The 22,271-nt window shown below is 36.6% G+C and overlaps 1 protein-coding gene across 1 annotated transcript; it reads right to left on the reverse strand.

The window, feature by feature from the left end:
* Window positions 1-1,672: 1,672 nt before the first annotated feature.
* LOC306761207 (transcription factor 12-like) lies at window positions 1,673-12,597 on the reverse strand (the record flags this gene model as incomplete). Its single annotated transcript, XM_079247310.1, has 12 exons — window positions 1,673-1,815; window positions 2,994-3,223; window positions 4,714-4,867; window positions 4,990-5,110; window positions 5,857-6,033; window positions 7,000-7,073; window positions 7,172-7,268; window positions 7,636-7,700; window positions 7,803-7,926; window positions 8,024-8,166; window positions 10,184-10,283; window positions 12,529-12,597. 12 exons carry the CDS (start codon window positions 12,595-12,597, stop codon window positions 1,673-1,675), a joined length of 1,497 nt encoding a protein of 498 aa, XP_079103436.1.
* Between the last annotated feature and the right edge of the window lie 9,674 nt (window positions 12,598-22,271).

Consider the following 22,271-nt stretch of genomic DNA (forward strand, 5'->3'; position numbering starts at 1 on the left):
CTACAATTGGAGATGACTTCTTATTATGTGACTTATCTAGCAAAAACAGTATATAACTCATAATGAAATATTGTTCTACTATTGAATAATGGGATCTAGTTAGTTCTTCATACCATGTATCTACATTTTGTTTAGTTTTTACAATAATAATGTAATCTGAGGCTGCATTTACCTAATTTTGGATGTAACAAGACCAGCATTTGTTTTTTTAATCGTCTTGATATATAAAATTTTACAGCTGGAGAAGGTTGTACTTTTTATGCCTAACCATCTTAACAGTGTATTGTCAAAAAAGCTTCTCGATATGAGTGTTTTAATCTCCTACATTGCAGAAAACAGACTCAAATCATTTGGAAAAAAAAGAACATTTATTGCTACAATGTTATATTGACACATCCTGTAAACTACCTTAAACTGTACACATACTGTACATGTAATGATTTAAGTATAAGATTGTTATCATATTCAGCAGTGTGATATGCAAACATGAATATTCTGCAATGCTGTACTGTTCACAGCATAAAATGAGGCTGCATCTAGTAAACTGCACAAAACAGTGTCCTTGTGTAAATTCATAAACAAAAGCAACTAAATAAATTAGTTAGCTCAAAATATTTGTATAAAAGACAACTTATAACTTTAAAAAAAAAAAGCTCTATTAAAAACTGTAACATGCAAAGAGATAGATTACATCCAAAGAGTAATACACACTGAGAAGTGGAGGGATTTCATCCATCAGTGTTTCTGTACACATAGTCCTGTTAACAGTGCAATAACACAAATATACTATATATACCAGATTTACATACAACAGAGGATGGACACGTTAAAAATCATTCTTGGAGATCTGTTCATTCACAGAATGCTCAAACCTCTGAAACATTCACACACAATGATTCACATGCACACACACACACACACACACACACACACACACACACATACACCATGCGACAAACTAAATGTTGTCTGCAAACACATATATGCAAAAAGGTCAGTCCTCTGAGCTCAGTGGAAAGTGTATGTGGTAAATAGTGATGCGCTGGACATGTTGGTAACAAACCCGTCTGATTCTGCCAAACTGAGGCCGCACCACAGTTCTTCCAATCTGGTATATTGGAGCAAAAAGATCACCAATAAATATACAAAATATGTACAAAAACATCTGCAGTTTACAATGCATTTGTCTGATACAAGTCAAATTCAGGCACAAAGTTAAAAAAAAAGAAAAAAAGTCCGTTTTGGGAAGCAAGTAGATGATTGTTCAATGGCATGTTTATGATGTTTCTTATCAGAGCTGATGGGCTCTCTGTACTAGACCATTTCACAGGGAACACTGGACATCCAACACAGCTGGATGGTGCCCATGGATGTTCTTCACTCAACATCTGGACATTAAAAAAAAAACAGCATATAGGAAATAATGACAGTGCAATGTCATTATTAAAATTACAAAAGAATTTAAAAAAAACAATACTTTTCTCAAAATATAGTCTTTGACTATATTTGAAATGGAACCACTAGGAGTCATAGTTTGACAGCATTTTAAGTTAGTCAAAATCTTACTGTAATGCATGAATTAGTTTGGGTCATTATTTAAACTTATTTTATAAACTGATACAAAACAGTATGAGCTAAATTGCTGATGAATAATCTGTCAGGTAACAGGTGCTCAGAGGTGGCCCATGGGGTTTGCCGGGTCTGTCAGACTTGGATGAAAAGCAAGATGCACAGACTGTGGATCCGTCATGACAGCGGACGCCTTTTCTTCTTCTCTTCTTCGCAAACACGCTGCCTTCGGATTCAGGTTCCTCTCTATGGGATGCAAAAGAAAAACAATCAGTACTTGTATAAATTAAAAGCATTCATTCATTTTCTGAACCGCTTCATCCAATTCAGGGTTGCGGGGAAGCTGAAGCCTATCCCAGCTGGCTTTGGGCGACAGGCAGGGTACACATATATATAAAATATAATACACATATATATATATATATATTATATATATATATATATATATATATATATATATATATATATATATATATATATATATATATATATATATATATATATATATATATATATATATATATATATATATATATATATATATATATATATATATATATATAGAGTATATTATAATACACATATATATATATATATATATATATATATATATATATATATATATATATATATATATATATATAGAGTATATTATAATACACATATATATATATATATATAGAGTATATTATAATACACATATATATATATATATATATATATATATATATATATATATATATATATATATATATATATATATATATGTGTATTATAATATACTCTATATATATATATATATATGTGTATTATAATATACTCTATATATATATATATATATATATAGAGTATATTATAATACACATATATATATATATATATATATATATATATATATATATATATGTGTATTATAATATACTCTATATATATATATATATATGTGTATTATAATATACTCTATATATATATATATATATATATAGAGTATATTATAATACACATATATATATATATATATAGAGTATATTATAATACACATATATATATATATATATATATATATATATATATATATATATATATATATATATATATATATATATATATATATATATAGAGTATATTATAATACACATATATATATATATATATAGAGTATATTATAATACACATATATATATATATATATAGAGTATATTATAATACACATATATATATATATATATATATATATATATATAGAGTATATTATAATACACATATATATATAAAATATAATATAATACACATATACTATATATATATATACATATATATTCAGAAATAACAGCAAGAGACTAAGAGTTGCATTAGTAGATGTGATATTTTAAACATGAGAATGAACATGACAGCAGGACACACAGCACCACCTGCCCACTGACCTCTGACTTGTTGCTCCAAGCTGAGGATCACAGCCACGGCCTGGTGCAGCACCAGCAGTTTGGTCTGTGGTTTCTCGCTCTTCAGGTGCAGCTGACACATGTGACCCAGTTCCTTGAAGGCCTCGTTGATGTCCCGCACACGCAGACGCTCACGAGCATTGTTGGCCATCCTCCTCTCTCGTTCACGCTCGGCCTTCTGCTCTGGACTCAGATCCTCATCCTCGTGGATACTACAGCAAGATATGAGTAGAGAATAAACGTAGTCAAACTTCATATTCAAGCTGAACAATGTGCATTTAAAAATAAAAAGTAAGGTGTGTTTAGTTTTATTAAGTTATACTGTGGATTTTTCTGCCCTCTGCTGGTCAATGAGCCAAAACAACAGTATGTTTCATTTCCTGAGGTCATCTAATAAAATCTGATTTGTTCTGTGGATCACAGCTCAACAATCAATACCATTTAAAGACTAAATAAACATGCTCGATAGAAAATTGCTGCTGGAGGTCAATATGTCATTTCTGATATCACTTAAATAAATTAAAAACATGCACTTAGATATCATGGCAGATATCATAAAAGAGGTTTGTCCTGAACTGGCCTCTGAAAATCGAGAAACCAGGATGTGCGCTGAATTTTACAACTCTCATCAAAAACTGTTTCAAACCATGTTTATACTGAAAGTTTTAACTTTTTACTTTCAGTATACTGACATTACATCTTGAATCAGGTAAGTTTTTGTTTTAGTCCAATCTGTAGGCTGATGTTTATTTATGAACAATAATTGGCAAATAAATGAAGCAGAACATGATAAAACTGCAATAAATCACAGAAGTTCCGTCTCCTGAAACACCCTTCTTTTTTTGTAATACTTTAGGGGGTTTCAGTAACATAACATTGGTATAATATTGTTTTCTGAGAGCTAGATGAAAGATTGAAAATATCAGATGTAGGTAAATCAAGAATTATGTAAAAAAAATATTAACAGAAACAGACTCAGTTTCGGTCTTGATGACTGTTGATGGATGTTATCACTCTGTGGGAAGACTTGTTCTATGTTATTCTATGTTTTTCTTTTTCTTTTTAAACTAGGGTATAACTTTATGGCGAAATCTTACTTAAAACGCTCTCGTATACAATCTAATATTTGTCTGGTGGCTATCTTCTGCATTACAACAAATTTGACATGTCACTAAGAAGTTTTAATATGTATTAATTAAATAATTACCTAAGTTAGTTAGTTAGATATTTTTTGCTAAAATACCAAACAAATTCTTCAAATAAAAAAAATTCTGACAATTTTTTCTTGGTTGGGACTTTAAAGGAGGTAAACAAAATTACACCTTTCTATCATTGATGCCTTATGCATGAAAGGGAAACTATGGCCGCTGTTCTTATTGGTTTTTTCTTACATGCAATTAACTGCAGCTTGATACAACATGAAGAAAAATGAGAGGCAGGGCCCATCCAGCTCCCCCAGCTGTCCTTCAAAGCAGGAGGTCGGAAAGTATTTTAAATGAATCAGACCGAAGATGGATCTCCTTGTGTTTACTGAAGGGACTTTGTGTAACATTTTTATTAATGGGTTATGCTGCCTATTGTTTGGCCTTTTTTTTTTTTTTTTTTTTTTTTTAATTCACTGCAGGTTGTGACACATCATTTAAAGGTTGATTTAACATCTGAATGCTATTCGGTCTTATACTTTGAGATAGCACAGTTTTACCTGTTTCTTGCGCTGTTTTCTCCATGTGTTTTGAGCTCACTCTCCTCATCTGATCTCAGGCTGTCTGGGCTGTGGCCATGACTGGTGTGCATCATCTCTTCCCTTTCCCTGCCTTCCATCTTAAGCTCCAAATTACTCTGAAGTCCTAAACCGCCTGCAAGAGGTCACACAAAATAATGAATGTTTTGAGTAATGGAAAAAAAAAAAAAATCAGACAAACAAGGTCAAATGTATGAAATCAGTGGTTGATATTTGAGATGAATAACTTGCATTTACCTCCTCCTCCTCCTCCTTGAAGAGCCTGCAGTGTGGCCCTCTGTCTGGGTGGGTATGGGTGGCCATTCTGTATGCGGTTCTGGAGGGCCGAGTGGTTGTTGTTCATCGTGACAGTTTCAACCTTTATGACACACAAACAACCAGATGAGATAAATGTGTGTATGGCAGCATATTCCACTTATGAAGATCCTCTAAATGTTGAGTGTTAACAATCTTGTGACTCCATAAATCTTTCTAAGACGGCCATTCACTTACAATATCCAACCAGTGACATATAAGTCACAAAACCACCATCTGCCCACCCATTTCCAAAGTAACGCAGAGTAGATCTCTGGCTCTGCAGAATTAATTTAATCTCAGACAATCTTAATCCTTCTCTTAAAACTACTACATGCTCCCTAAACATACCCCTAATTCTCTTCAGGAATGATCCATTTCTATCTGACACATCATTTGGTTTAAAAAAAAGTAGAAGAATTTAATACCCCCTCTACCAAAGGATTAAAATAAAGACCCCTTTCCCCTGAAAAATACTGTGAACTTCCACTCCAGCTGGGCTAAAATCCCCTGGTCTGCTGGAAAGGAAACATGTTGGAACAAGAGTTCACAATCCTGCCATCCCCATCACCCTACAATGGATTCAGAGTCTGCACATACTGTACACTTTCCATACAAGGGCGACACATTACAGTGCTCTCCCATTGTGCCCAGTTTCCTATTTCAAGGACAACAACCTTTACATGAGGAAAACATGCAGACATAGCTGACGGAAAATTCTTAAAACTAAATACCAGCAGCACTCAACATGGAATTTCCATGCACAGGGCCGAGCCCTGCTTTAAATACTTCAAAGTAATGTTTGTTAACCATGGCTGGAGTGTGACAGGTGAGCGGTGCAGTGCTGGCAGAGCCGGGGTGGCAGTGATGTGATTGGTTCAGCAGGTCGTGGATGTCAGTGAGTAGACCGGCTGTGGGTCCTACTGCGTGGTTCCTCAGAACATGGATTACATCATCCAGTCTGTCCAGGCGGTCCTCCACCTGGGACTGAAAATTCAAGGAGACAATTTTTAAAAATATGAGTTTCGGCATCTGCTCAATTACATATAAATACAACTTCTGTTTAAGCAAGTTTACAATCTAGTTTTCTCCAAAGAAACCTTGAAGGGAAAGGTTTCATATTTTGGGTGAAAATGTTATTAAATGTCTTCACTAGATGAGAGGATCGCCGATTTCTGACAAGAGACAACTAGTCTTCCTCTGTTCTGGAGGAAAATTAGTTGTGTACAAGTCGCTTGGTATGATAAGAACATTTCTTTTGCCTTTTAGTTTTGGAATTTGGAATGAATAATCAAATTAGTGAGACTCAGAGAGAAATTAATGTGGTTTGTTACAGGAAAGCCAAAACTGGTCTTACCCTCTGTTATGTTAAGCTAACCTGCAGTTCACTGGAGGGTCCATATGTGTGTTTTCAGGGTCCAATTATACATTCAAACATTCTCACAGTCTCACACTTAAACCTTAAACAAAACCTACATAATATTAAACAAACACAAAGCAGAGGAAAAACTATTTCTACTTCTCAGTGTGATCCAATAGGATCTGAAAAACCATTAACAGTGTTTCAATACATGTCACTGAAATTTGGTGGAAAACAATCCCCTTTAAACTGACTGAAGTTCAGTCTAGCTACAAACTAAACATAGTTTTTCCTAAAACTACAGTAAAACCAGCAACATCCCCAAAATATGTCAATTTTCCTTAGTTTGATACTTCTAGGAAAACTTAAAGTTACACAAATTATACACATTGCAAAAATGACATTACTTAATCATGATATCATTGATGTTAAATTATTGTAATGGTATGAAAAGATCTACAGAACCTCAGTTACTTATATATTTTAATATGACAAGATCTGTTACAATTCTCTTGACTTAAAATAATCATTTAATAGATAATAGATTTCAAAGATAATCTCCAGTTGTAAAGTGATGTAGAGCTGCTCCTTACCATTGATATGAGCGAGGACTCATAGTGTGGTGAGACTGGTGCCTGAACTGAACCGCGGGTCCACATGTTGGTTCCTGAGGGGAAGAAAGCAGCCAAATCAAAGCAGAGGAATGAACAAATGATTCGACATATTATTGAAGCTTTGCAGCACAAAGGTTTTCCTCCAGTTTACCTGCAGCCTCGGCTACGTTTGGCAGTGGGGACGGAGACCTCACTGGTGTGGAAGAGCTGGAGGGGAAGCTGCTGCTGGTGTGATCGGGCGAATAAATCTGACAGAGAGAAGGAGCGGGAGAAGTGGGACCAGGGCATGGATCATTTTAAAAGCACAACTTGTCATTTCTGTGTTGGCTTTTTACAGCTGCAGCCACAAACCCTCAGAGCTCACCCGCCGCGCTCTCGTAACCCAAACTAAACTCATCAATTCTGGTCATTTTACAAGTCTGCAGCCAATAAAAAAGTCTTGCCGAAAGTGCGGCATGAGAGTACTTGTTCTTTAATATGCACTGCCCTGTTACTGGCAGGGAAGTTTAGCATTATACCTTTGGGGTTTTATGGTTTTATGCTCTGACCTAACTGTTTGAACATAACAGGGCATAGATGAGCTGGTCTAATGGGATTGTGTTGGCTCATACTCACAGATGCCAGAGCTTTTCCCAGGGTGTCACCTGTCTGTGATGCTCCTGACACATTTCCATGGCTACCTGAGACCGAACAAAGACATTTACTTAATAATTATTTTTTTTAAATGTAGTTTACAGAATGAAAGGGGGACAGAATCCTTTTATAAAAGTTAATGTCCTCACCTGTCGAATTCTCTGTGGTGTTGACTGAAGGAGTGCGAGGTACTGTATTGTTTCGATGGAAAGTGGACATAGGTGGAAGACTCCTGTTCATGTCAGTGCTCACAGCTGAATGTGGAGAGAAGTCCTAAACAGTTGCCATACACAAAGTTAAAACCACAAGGGTAAAAAAAAAAAAAAAATCTCCTTAATGTCAACATCCAGGGTGGTGAAGGTAAGCTCACCAGGTGATTGTGTGTTGGCTGCAGGCTGCTGTAGCTTCCCAGCTGTGTTTGGTGGGTCGAGGTTGCTCCCAGCGCACCTTCATAGCCCTGCTGGTTCAACCCATTTACGGCATTCCAGATGTCAGCCGAATTGCACATCCCCTCTGAAATGAAGAACAGTGTTATAGCTTGCACTGGCACTGCATCTTAAACAGCCAGCCATGGTGTTGTGAAGCAGAGTGGGCTCCTGAAACCAACGGAGTCCTATCACTAAGTTTCACAGACTGAAATTAATTTTACAAAGCATGTTTGATGGAAGACTGTAAGCCAAAAGTTTTTTTTTCTTTTGTGTTGCTTATTCTTGTATTTTTTATTACTTTACATCCTAACTGCTACCAATGCATCTCCCTGTGATAATTTTGGATGTTTTCATCTGTCACATATCAGTAGGTTTTCTTTATCTTTGTGATTATTTTTTAGGTGTTACATGTTCTGTCACAGTTATATGTTTTTTTAAAAAATATTTTTTCCATATTGTATCATTAAATTAATCTTACATCAAATTTGTAATTCAGAGTCACTCGGAAATATTTAAAAGCCACGTTTGTTTTGGAAATTTGCACTAATTTGCAGTATATTATTTAAGGAAATGGGACTTTTAATTGCATTCTGTGATGTAAAACCACCAACCATCCCTTCATCTCCTAATCAAATTTATGCATAAATTTATGCATTTCCTTTTAAAAAGATTTACAAAGAAGAAAACTTAAGCCTGTTACAGTTTACAAAATAACCAGTTGGCAGTAACATTTTGTAAACATTGAAAATTTATAGATTTTTTTTTTTTTTTCTCGGCATTTTCAGTGTGGTTGGTAGTGTCACATTTTGCAAAGTAAAGGTGTGAGGAATTTACAGCCCTGACGAGTGAAGTTGTTTTACATTCTGCTGTGAGACCGCATCACATTGTGGGTATCTTCTGTATCTCTTTGCGGTCATTTTTTAAAATCTTCGTGGTAATTTTGCATCCAATTCTCACATTGGAGCAAATCAACTAGTTTGTTATGTGTTGTCAGCAGGTGGCGATATATCCCACACCGTTCATAGCTCTAATAAACAGAAGTGGCTGCTGACTAGAAACTTAATTTTGGGGACATTAAAACAGGAATAATTTCCTGAGCAACAACTAAGGGGTGAGGTACATTATAATTAATCTTCCTGTTCAGAGAGTTTTGGTATTAATTTTCTGGGATCACAAATCTGAGTCGTGTATTTTTTAAAGGCTAAACCATCTCTTGCAGTGGACTGGCAACCTATTCAGGGTGGATAGGCTCAAGCTTCCCTGCGACCTCAGATGGAACTAAGTGGTGCAGAAAATGAATAAATGAATTCATGAATAAAACCATCTCAAGTTTTAGCAGCTATTGCAGTTTCCAATGTGATTCTCTAAGGCGCAGCTTTAAAATGTGTATGAAAATATTATGGAGACATAATTAGTCAAGTATCAGAGTTCTTCTTTAGTTAATTCTAATTCTATTCAGTCATGCTGCAGGACCAATATCTAATGCATGAAGCAGGGAAAGTGATCAGAAAATGGACCAACTGGTCAACCTTCAAATTTATCGACATGTGGTCCCTTTGTGACATTTTAACAGGTCAGATCTTCAGTTTGTTGAACACCTTGCTTTTGAGCAAGTCAGACTTTTCTAATGTATTTAGTACTTACCGGTAGATGTTCAAATGACAAATATTAAATACACAGTAATCACTATACTTCCTGATCATCAGCATTTGTATTGTTATTACAATACATTATAGCATTGTTAGTATAGCATTTATTTTTTTACTTTACCACAGAAAAGCCTCACATGGGTGCAGTCTTTTTGTGTTTTTTATGCATGTTTTCAGCTTACATTTTTTAAAACAAATCGTGGAACACAGATTAAAAGGAGGGTAGCAGAATTGCACTAAGGTTTAAATAATTCCCTGCTACACCTTTATAACCCTGAGCAGACAAAACAGGTCACTGGCACAGTCATGTGGCTGTTTCATAAAACATGATGCTGAGTATGTATGTGTGGTAGTTATAAAGTCTGGCTTACAAGAAGCATGATAGGTCAGAATGGAAATGTTAAATGTTACATGGATGAATAAACATCATTGTTTTGGAGGAACTGAACTCACCAAAAAATGTGCTTGCAAACACATTGTTGGGGGTCTTGTTTGATGCAGGTGAAGATGAGTTCTGGTTGATGGTGTCAGTACTGGAAGACTGCCCATAAACCTAAAAAGATATAAAACAGTGAAGATTCTCTACAGCAAAAAACAGAAAAAATTTCTCAAACCTATCTGGCTGACATGTGTGAATACTGTGATCGCGAGTCGAAGCAACAGCATTATAGAAACAAAGCAGAGAGCTGATGCACACTTAGAGCTATTGCAATAATCCATAAGCTGCAGATCCATGCACCTCCTCATCCGGATTTAGGAACCATTCACCATGAGAAATCCCTGCGCTAATCACAATCAGGTTCGGCTGGCTTCAGACGACTGGGATACAGTTCACCCCAAAATAAAATTGAATTCCAAGCCTTCCTGTGATTTGTCCACAGGAAGACACCAAACAGAGAACTAAGTTTCCTCCCAAGAGCCTTCTCTGTAAGGAACTAAATATTCTTAAAAGCAAACAGGTCAAAGAAATAAACTTAAACTTTTTCCCCCCCCTTCTCATTCTTTTAAATCGATGTACTGCTGCCAATATCTATAAACTGTACATATGTACTCACGCAACACACCAACACATGCTTGCTCAATCAAACACACCAAGAGGTCTGGGCTGCACCTGCACCTCTCTCAATTACTTTGATGTGCCCCAGGAAATGAAAATAAACCTCCCTGCGCAGCATCAATGGGGTGTCAGTTACCCGGACGACAAGTTCTGTAAAGCAGGCTATTAAAGACTCTCTTGAGTATGCGTGTGCATGGCTCACACATTTAAGCACGTATACACACACATACACACACAGCCGTGACCCTGGCTGGCATGAGTCCCATGGTGATTGTGGGCTTGGCCAAACAGAGGAGCTCCTGTCGACACCGGGCCCGTCTGAGCCGCTATGGGCAGCATATGGCAGAGGATAAAGCCAATTGTCCTCCTTACCATCAGCATAGCAGGCGACCCGTTAATAATGGTCACACCCCCGCCCCAGTACGCCCTCTCTGGCCCCCACTGGAGAGGGGCCGTCACCATGGTATCCTCTTTTAACATATCATTGATTTAGGACCCATCAATCATGAAATCACAAATGATAATAGACTTTTTTCTGCAGTTCAACCTGCAAATAAGAAGAAATGGAAATACAATAAATCAATAGGATCTTGAGATGATCATTCTGTACAGCCATTTTTTATGACATTATCTGTAAGCGCAGAGCTTTTTAAACCCAAAACTAAGCACATTTTATTTTTTAAAACAACAAAAAAAAAAAAGACAAGCAGCTGCATCACCCTTCTCTTTGTATGTATACATGATCAAGATGCATGATAAGTGAAATATCAACTTGCTATTCCAGGCCCACGCTTTGCTCCACCATGGGCAACTCCAGCCACATGCAACCAATTTTCTGCCTCTGTGATCCACGATGTCTGGATATGGTTAGTCTCTCAGAGATCAAAGCTGCCTTTGATAATGGCTGCAGTGGTGGAGGGACTGCTCCAACATAGCAGGGTTAAATCAAATAGAAATAGAAGAGATCTGCTTCATGTCAAGATGTTTTCTGCTGCCAGGCTTATATGATACTGAGCAAACAGGAAGTCTCATCATGGCAATTTTAACATGAGTTGTTTTTTTTTATTTGTTTGTTTGTTTGTTTGTTTGTTATTTTCCAGCCTAAAATATCCTCCAGATGTCAGATATGTTAAAATATTAATTAGCATGTTTATTTGGGTGTTTATGAAGTGTTTTGATTCATATTGCTTATTTATTGTTTTGAAGAAAATAAATCCAGACCACAACTTCTGCAGTAACTCTTCTGCGCTGCAACCTTGACACAATTTTAAAAACACAGATCTTTCTGCTGTTCTTACTTTTACACACACACACACACACACATAAAACAGCATGGCGTTGGAGCAAATTTTCTGTGCAATTTAGGAAACATTCTCACAACCACCTCAGGGTCTTACAAAAATGGATATTGATTTGACAAAATGATGCAAATAAAAAGCTTCAACTTTGATATAAGTTTCAAGAGTAAATGTGTTTCTTTCTGAGGTAAATTTGTTCATCTATTAAAGCACACACACACACACACACACACGCGCGCGCACACACACACACACACACACACACACACACACACACACACACACACACACACACACACACAGCAAACAAGAAAACACCATACGAGTGCAACTGATTTATCTCTAAACACACTGACAGTGTCATGTTGCCAAACCTGTGGAGAATAAGCAGGAAAAAAAGCAAAATAAAAAAATAAATAAATTAAAAAAACAAATGTACTTACTGGTTTCATGTTGTAGCAGTACATCAATGAGTTGTTCCCTGTGCCTGAGACAGGATGAGCACAGTACATAACTCTGTCTGGTTCAGTGCAAGACTCCAAGCTTACTATACAGTCCACACACTGCTCCTCTTACCGTGTCTCATGTGTGTATACTCCACATGCACTCCTTTCTCCTAACCTACCCCTGCTGGTCATGAAGCTACCCGCAGACAACTTATGCAAATCAGGGCTGGACCATTTCATGACAGAGAGGGGGGTGGCCAAGAGATGACACTGTTACTGATGCCCAAGCCCGAACATTAACATCACCAGTCTGGGGACTTTGGGGGTAAATTTGTCTTTTTCTCTCTCTCTCTTTTATTAAATAAACAATCCAGCTGTATTTCTTGCTGTTTGATGGTTATTGTTTTTTTTAAACAGCATAATGAGAATAAATAACGTGTAATATATTCTGGGATTTCCCTACCCAAGCATGAGCAAAGTAAACTCTTGAACCCATTAAAGCAAAGAAAACATTGGACATCAGTTTAGTTGTACTTGTTTTGTTGTTGTTAAAGGGTTGTGCCATTGTGCTGCCATCCCATGTTTGGTGTAAAATCATATGCCAGTTAGGCCAGACATCCCTCCTCAGTGCCAGTGAGCAAAGATGACGACACAAAGATAATCTCCTGTTAGACAGGTAGAGGTTTCCAGTAAACAGTAAATACCACACCCTTGTCTGACCTACATTTACAAATAGAATCAAGTCTTAATTTTGTAGGCACGTGTGGTCTGGCAAGCTTCTCCAGCGCCTGAGTTCAGAGGTTACACAGTCTATCTGGGTGATCGTCTAACATATAACATGAGTCCATCTTCCTATTTGAGGTCAAATCCAATGTCTGCTGCCCTACAGACTTTATTAGAACTGGCTGAATACAAATAAACAGATAAAAGATAAAAACAAAAAGTCTGTAATAATACAAGCTAATTTGTCCCATATTTTTTCCAACATACAACCATAATTTCTACTTTTCATATTTCTATGACTGACAAATACATATGATATGAGTTACAACTTTTAAGTATAATATTTTTCATATTAATATAATTATCATCAACCAGATACAACACGTTTTGGGGTAAAATTTCCTACCAGTTGACTGTTTGGTTAGATTTAGTTACCAAAACTATTTATTTTGCATTGGAAGAGAATTATGGTTTGGTGTGGAAAAACCTGTTAAACTTTCCTTTAATTCACAATGGACACACATCAATCAGCAATGTCCAGGTGCTGACAAAAAACTTGCACACATCATACACAAAAAAATCTTTCTTGGAATAATTTTGTAATTTTCTTTTCACATCTCTGTTTTTATTGCAAAATGTCACTATGAAATGTTGATGTTATTTTAAGAAGCATTTATGCTACATTAATCAAAATGTTTTCCTTCTTGATAAGATAGAAGCATACACTGTGTGTGGATGTGGCCACTACAGTAGCCCTCATTTGGATTGGGAACTGTGTTTTGAGTTCTTGAAACTGACTTCCTTCACTAGACTCAGAGTGACGCTTGCCTAAAATCTGATTGGAAATACATGCATGTCTGTTAGGGGTAAAATTAAATTAACAATGTCATACTGACCAGATGGCATAAATCCAGTAGATCACACCAGAATGATTTATGGAAAATGTTTTGATTTAATACTTCCCTGAGTGACACTTTTAACAGCAAGAGTTGTTAACACATCAGCATTTACCCATTTTAAGGCTCTGTATTAAATTTGCATCTAAGATGCATTTGTTATGTTAATTTAATATAAACTGTTTATTGAAGATAAATATTTTGGTACATGCAAGCATTCAGACTGTCCATATGATTATTAATGTATACAGTAAATTTTACTATTTGAGTAAAAAACAAGTAAGAATTAAAAACAATAACAAACTGCAGTCAGCCGTCTTATTAGCAGTGGGATGATATATTTAGAAACTGTAAACTGTGAAAAGCATGTGATTGTCTTCTGTCAGGCTGTCTCAAGGTGAGCTTCAGTCCACTCAGCTTCCTTGAAGACAGAGTCTAATCCTGACTACCTATGCAACTGTTAACTGGGTCAGGAGGTCAGTCAATTTATCTTTAACAGTTGACCTAATTGTTGACCTTAAGGTCTGTCTGCTTAAAGGACTTTTCTTTAAATCTAATTCAAATATACTTTATAAAAATTAGTCATGTACCAAATAACAAATAACTATTTAAAAGAAATAATTACTAACTGTTTAAAATAACTAGTTTTCTTTCTTTCTTTTTTAAAAAAAATTATTTTAAACAAATTATCCAAAGATATTTGTAGCTCCTGAATGACCTTCTCCATTGACAGAGATCAGTCCTCTTATCTGGCACACTAAGCATTCATAAGACACATATAAATCTGATCCAAGACCCAATATATATGGTCTCCTAACCCTGAACTTTGCATCAATCTTGCTTAATTGCAGTCTTGTCAGAAGTGTGATTATTCAAACAGGTAATGCAAATGTTAATGAGATCAAATTTGCATATCTTTATTTTCCCATGGTTGAAATGTCATTGGTTCTGAAGCTGTACAATGAAAGATGTCACTACTGATGGCCCCCTGATACGCTGTTGGTCATTAGGAAGCTAAAAAAGAGCAACTGAAGGGGATGGAGGGGAAACAAGGAGCATGCTTAAAATAGAAGGAAGGATTGAAAATGCAAATACATAAAAAAAGATGTTTTCACAATCCTCAGTTAGTGGAAATTAATGTTCATTTCTGTGCTGAAAACAAACAAACAAAAAAAACCATGTACCTCTTTGCCGTTTGAAACGTCTTTTTTTGTTAGACTTGCTGTTGTGCATCCTATGACTGCAACACACACTTCAAGTGTTGTTGGCATATTGCTTGTCGTCATGCGCCTGATTTGACATGGCTTAAATAACTATCTTCCTGCCAGTGATTGGCATTCACACAAGAAGGGGTGAGTGGGACTGGGGAGCAGATGGTGACATTCCACATGACCAAACTGATCAATCAGCATGCTGGGACGCAGGTGCAGCACAGGCGGGCAGCACCACACCATCTATTTCACCATCTACGGGGCACAAACACATGGGCACCAATCATGGCACCCTGAGGGTCTGCATGCTCCTCTGTCCTGCTGCGCCAAGGTTGATGACATCAGAATTTCCCATCCGCTCTTCCACAGGATGCCAAGAAAAGGGAGGGAAAAAAAGCACGGTATAAAATCTGCAATAACAGCTTGGCTTGGGAAAGGCTGTATAAATGACGTCAAAGCAAGGGACTCCCATTTTTCATCCTGGTACTAAATAAGAGCTGATAAAAGAAATGCACCTAAGTATATATTTATACATGTTAGCCTGGCCAGCATTATTTTGGGTGGTGATAACAGTTTTGAAGCACAAAGAGGTTAACTGTACAGGCACACTTTCTTTTTTCCCTCTGCACAGAAGCGTATTCTCAGAATTGATCAAATTAGTCTATTTCTTTTTTTAAAAATTGCAATCATCAAATACTTTTGTCCTTAAATATTGTGCTGATCTATTTCTGAATGATAAACCACCTGACTGCTGTAACTGTTTAATTAAAATGACGTTGCCTCATGAATGTTTTCGTCTGTTGCTGTGGCGCAGTTGGAGATGCCTGAGTTAATATGAAGAAGGAAATAAATACCTGATTCTATTATGTTGTTAAATACTTTGTAACAACAAACAGGCCTTCGGCGTGTGCTCAGAGGTTAACTAGTTGGCTGTGGCATTTGATACCTGCTGGCGTGACTCTGGGCTGAGGATCTACTGTATCTTCAGGGATAAGACCTGAACATGGCGACTTGATCTCATAGTCTGGCCTGAGCGCAGGAGGAAGTAGGGGGTAGTAAGAGGATTGGACTGGTTGTCGTGCACGTGAGAGCCAGACTGAACGACCTGCACACCACAGTGACCCCGCCGTCCCACATTCATCAGCACCAGTAGATGTGTGACTTAAGGTCTCTGCCACAATCAAGTGTGTCCTGTTTGTATTTCCCATTTAAATGTGATGATACTCAACTTTTCATTTATACATAGTAAAAACAGGTCATGTGGGATAACATACATGAAACATGACAGAGAAGTTCAGACATCCAGAGGACACATCCTTGGAGTCCTGTTCAAAGAGAAGCCACATGTAATGAAAATGCATTTGTGTGATGAGCAGCAGAGGTGAGTATGTGCATTGTACCCTTGACTCATGTTTTATATTATTTATTGAACTGGATTACTAAAATCTAAATACACAAGGTATATCACCAGTATAGTAAATTAACAAAGGAGAACCTCAGCACCAACATTCAGCATAGCATTCTCTCCATCTTCCCCACACTTTGACTCTACAATCCATCCACTATACGTAGAACCTGGACTCATTGCTCAATATAACATTCCTCATATTCCAGTTTTTATCTTAATCAGGCACTGATTGTCAGCACCTAAGGTACCAGAAGCTTAAAAACAAGAGTCAGTAGTATGATAAGCAAATAGTCATTGACAGAGATGATTTGGCAAGTTTGTTATGGGTGAAACCCACATTCTCAACTCTGCTGCTCCCACAAATGCATTTTCCTTACAAATGAGGCATTGTCTAAAAAGAAAATAAAGAGAATATGATTTAATACTTAGAAACATTATTACAACATATAAGTAATTTCCCAAATACAAATGTCTTTATTTTTTGTTTATATTTCACATGTCCAGTACAGTACACTGTGAATAAGTTCAAAATACTCTAATCACTGTACATCTTGTTTTCACTTCTCTGGAAGAAGGCATGGAAGTAAACCAATCTTAATTCTTATAAATGTTTTTGCCTGGAGTGCATCATCATTATTACATTTTGCTTTCATTCAAAATGGATTGTCTAGTCAGCATAGATTCTACATGTTTGTTTATTCTTAGATCAGGCTGCAGAATTTTTCTTCAAAATGCTGGACACAAATATATTCAGGAAATATGAAATATATGTTCCAAGAAGAAGTGATCTTAAAGATGAGTAAAATGTTATTGTGGTAATAAAGGCCCAACAGTAGCAGCTTCTTGGGGAGGAATGTTGTGTATATCTTAACATTTGGAGGAATGAGCAAGGACACAGAAAGCAGAGATGAGACCTTCCAATTCATCAGAAGTGACAGGAGATTGACAGTAAAACAAATCAGTCTACAATAGCCAGCAACCAAAAGTCAAAAATAGAGCAAGAAAACAATGACTAACAAGGAAGCAACATTTTCTTGTGATTTTCACATAGTGCCACCCTTTCACAACTCTGGTGTTGTTAAGAGGTCAGCAACAACAGTGTCTGATGAATGTGTGGGACACATTACAGAATAATAACAAACTGGTAAAAATGTCAATAGCAAGAAGGATCAGACAAATTAGGTGTGGTGATGAGATCATAAACATTTCTGTTGTTATAACTGCTTCTGTTAAATAATAGATTTCTTCTTCACATCCAGTGTTTTGATACAGGACGCGGCGATGTCACATGACATTAAAATATCTGATCAAAATGATCAAATAGTGGCCAAAAGTTACACAGTATCCCTATAGGTCAGGGATCCAACTGCACCATTCAAGAACAGTCACAGAGTTGTTCCCGGGCCATACTTTGCGTTTTTAGCTGTGTGATTAGGGTTATTGGCTTGTTAGAAGGTGAACCTTGGGCCCTGTCTGAAGTCCTAAGCACTACGGAGAAAGTTTTCTTCCAGGATATCTACATACTCGGTCTGATCCCAACTTTCTCCCAAATCTTTTATCTTAGCCACAGAGATCTTTGGGTTCATCTTTACATCTCTCAGCAAAGCTCCCATTGCCCATTGTTCTGTTTGGCGGGATCTCTAACTCGAGTAAGAGTTCTGGCCATCCCAAACTTCTTGTAGATGGAGGCCACTGTGCTCTTAGGAGCCTTAAGTGCAGCAAAAACTATTTTGTCACCTTGTCTTGATCTGTGTCTTGCTACAATTCTGTCTCTGAGCTCTTCAGGCAGTCTCACATAATTCCTTCATGAGACCTCATGATTTTCATTTGTTCTGACACACACACTGAGCTGTAAGGTCCTATATAGACAGGTGTGTGTCTTTCCTAATCAAGTCCAATCAGTTTGACTAAAGTTTGACTTTAATTAGGATGCAGAACCATCTAAAGGAAGACGAAAAAAACAGTACCTGACCTAAATAAATGAGTGTCTGAATACTTATGGTCATGTGACATTTCAGTTTTTGGTCTTCAATAAAGTTACAAAAAACTATCTACATTTCTTTGTTTTTCTGTTTACATGTGGTTGTGTGTGTGTGTGTGTGTGTGTGTGTGTGTGTGTGTGTGTGTGTGTGTGTGTGTGTGTGTGTGTGTGTGTGTGTGTGTGTTACTAAGGAAAAAAACAGATTATTGATTTTAACAAATGCCTAAAAATTAAAAAATAGTGAAAAATTTAATGAGGTCTGAACACTTTCTGTACCCTCTGCAGTGTAGTGTTACTCAAGTACAAAGTATAGCATAGTATAGCATAGCATAGCATAGTATAGTATAGCATAGTATAGTATAGTGGAACGTTCTTGCCTTGGATTTCACCACATAGTGAGGATCCTGTGAAGCATTGGTGTTAAGCTGGTTGTTGTGGTGAAAATGACCACTAGATGTCCCTATATCTGAACCACTGGGTCTGGAAAATGCTTTAGAAATCTTCAAACATCCCTAAACCTGTAGGATCTGGAATGTATGAAAGGCTCATAGTTTTCAGTTACTGACATGAAGGAAACACCACACAGACGCAAACATGAAAATACATTACCAAAAGGTGCCAAACCCTTTAACTGCCAGCTCTGCCATTGGTAGAGCAAATATTTCAGTGACTAAAAAATACTTTTTATAGGATTTGTGGAAGTGAACACACCTGATTCATTTCTACTTCTTGTTATGTAATACCAAATACTTGTTTTTAATCCCATCATTGTCCACATAATTATTGTTACTATGTTTTTTTTTGTTGTTGTTGTTTTTTTTTACTGTAATCAAAACCATATGTTTAAAAACATTTATTTTCATTTTATTTTTTCAAAGAATTTTTTTGCATGACTTTTTTTCTTTGTACAAACATTAAAGAGCTAAATATTCTGGCCCAGTGTGTTCTCTCATACTTGCCCTGTGACAGTTCGGGGGAAAGGCTCAAGACTTCGCACAAGATAAAACAGGCCTAAGAAAAAAAGGTTAAAAGATTTAATTGTCATGATCCAGGCTATGAAGTTCTTTGCAAAAGTTGTCAGATGAAGAGACACTACTGAATGACTTATTTTGTTTGTTTTTCAATTGCTGATATGGACCGGTGTGTGGAATGAAGATAATTAAATAAAAATATGTAGTCAGTGAGTCATTTTTATTTGATGGTTTTGGAGAAGCTGGAGCCTATCCCAGCAATCATTGGGTGAGAAGTAAGGGACACCCTGGACAGGTTGCCAGTCCATCATAGGACCAACACAGAGAGACAAACAACCATTCCCACTCACACTAACTCCTAGGGACAATGTAGAGTAACCTGATCTCTTTGGATGGTGGGAGGGGGAGGCCCCCATGCCACTGTGCAGCCCAAAAGAATTAAATAAAAAAAAAAATATATATATATAAGACGCTCATAAACAAGTGTACCTTGTCTTCTGTCAGTATCAAGATGAAATGCTGAAATTACAACTTTGACTTCCAAACCAACCTAACATATCCTGCTGCGGAGTGTCTCTTTAGTACAAATACTATTCTTATATTACTTTGTTTCTTGCATTTAAACAAACACATGTGGACCCCCGTTGTAACAGGGGTTGTCTTTTTTTTTTCTCTGTTTTATAACCTTTCAATTTGGAGAAATATTTTTGTTTCTTTGTTACTTTTTAGTTGGATGCTCCATATGTCATTTTCCCTTCTTTCTTTTCTGGGACTAACCTTATTTCAAGAGAACCATGGTGTCTTCATGATACATTAGAAACAGAAAACTTAAAACACACGACCAAACATTGCTGGAGACAAAAGACATAGCAGTGATTTATATCATTTCCTTCTCTTGCAGTTATTTTTATCTTGACATCACTCACTATATGTTGCACATACCTTCCCTGTGATGCTATATTGCGTTACGTTTCGTGCCAGCAGCGGCAGTGGAGCAGCGCAGTAACATTACCTGTTACCATCAATAGATGGCAGCATAAAATAAGTCATGATGAAAGCGGGGTGTGTTTTTTTAGGTCTTGTTTTTCATGACCTGCTGACTTCATTCTCCTAAATTTTCACACCTTTATTTTCATTAAGGAGGTCACACTCATTAACTGGATGAAAAATGGGGCGTCGAATGTTATTAAACTGACACGTGGGATTGTGTTTATAATAGATTAATTAATAATGTGTAATAAATGTTTTATTTTTATCAAGCACAAATAGTCTCAATTCAGTTCATAGTGTCTGGTTATTTTTTCCGAGCAGCTGGGGTTCAGATTTCAGCTGAAGGAGAAAAAAACAGTAAGCTGTTTAATGAGCAAAGACAGTTTGGGAATAATTTGTCTGGAGAAACCTGCTTCAGCATCTTCTGTCTTATCAGTCAATCGTTTTAAGGAAGCATATTGGCAAGTATTGGGATCAATATACGTGCAGATAGCTGCCCCTTTACAAGGTACAGTGATATCATCCTAGCTGTTTACCCGTCATTGTCACTATCTGATCAACCAGCTTCCTGCAGCAGCGCCCCTGGAGGCGGTGAGTGGACATGCAGCGAGTACTCAGCGTCAAGTTAAACACAACCAAACAATAGCTTCCGGACAAGGACGTTTAAATGAAAATTCAGCTCAATTTACATTACAAGCGTAATAGTGAAAATAATTCGCTGCTTACTTTGAATGATCCTTCATTGTATGACTCTGATCACTGCTGCACATAACTTATATGTTATCAATAATGAGAAAAAACTTGCTTTGAGCCAGATGGCAAATTTTATCCGTGTTTCTTCACCATTCCTTGCAATTTAACTTTGCACTGTTGTCATATCTGCAGATTTTGCTACTTTTATATGCCTTTTAGAATATGTCAAAAGTTTAGACCAGGGGTGTCCAAAGTCGTCCTCAAGGGCTTCCACGTATCCCTGTTCCAACATACCTGGTTTCCATTAAAAGGATCAAACAGCCAATCAAGTTCTGTGCAAATAATGATTAGTTTGAGTCAGGTGTGTTGGAGCAGGGATACATGGAAAACCTGTAGGATTTGTCCAACTCTGAGGTCTTTACAACAGCTACCTGTCCTTCAGAGGGCTGACTTTAACTTTCTGTTGCTGGTCTAAAAAGCTCTGAATGTTTGCATAAATTACCTCTTGATCCAGTGTGAACCTACCAGACCCCTCAGGTCATCTGGATCCAGTGCTTTTATCAGTTCCCAGAACCAAACATAGAGAAGACCTGTTCTCAGCCAGTTTTTATTTAGATAGTTTGTATTTTGAGCCTGTACTTTAAAACTTGATAATGTCTTAATACTGTTTTTTTATGTTTCTTTTTAGTTTGTCTTTTGTTTTAAAATTTGAATTATGCTTCTTATTCTATTATGTTTTAACGTGTCAATAAGGCACTTTGAATCACCATGTCATTAAACTGTGCCATTCAAATAAACTCGCCTTGCCTTACTTTGTCACTATCGGTACGGATGAACTCACTGGTTTTGATTTTAACAAGGTGCACA

Source organism: Telmatherina bonti, assembly GCF_933228915.1.
Source record: "Telmatherina bonti genome assembly, chromosome: 2".
Classification (NCBI taxonomy): domain Eukaryota; kingdom Metazoa; phylum Chordata; class Actinopteri; order Atheriniformes; family Telmatherinidae; genus Telmatherina; species Telmatherina bonti.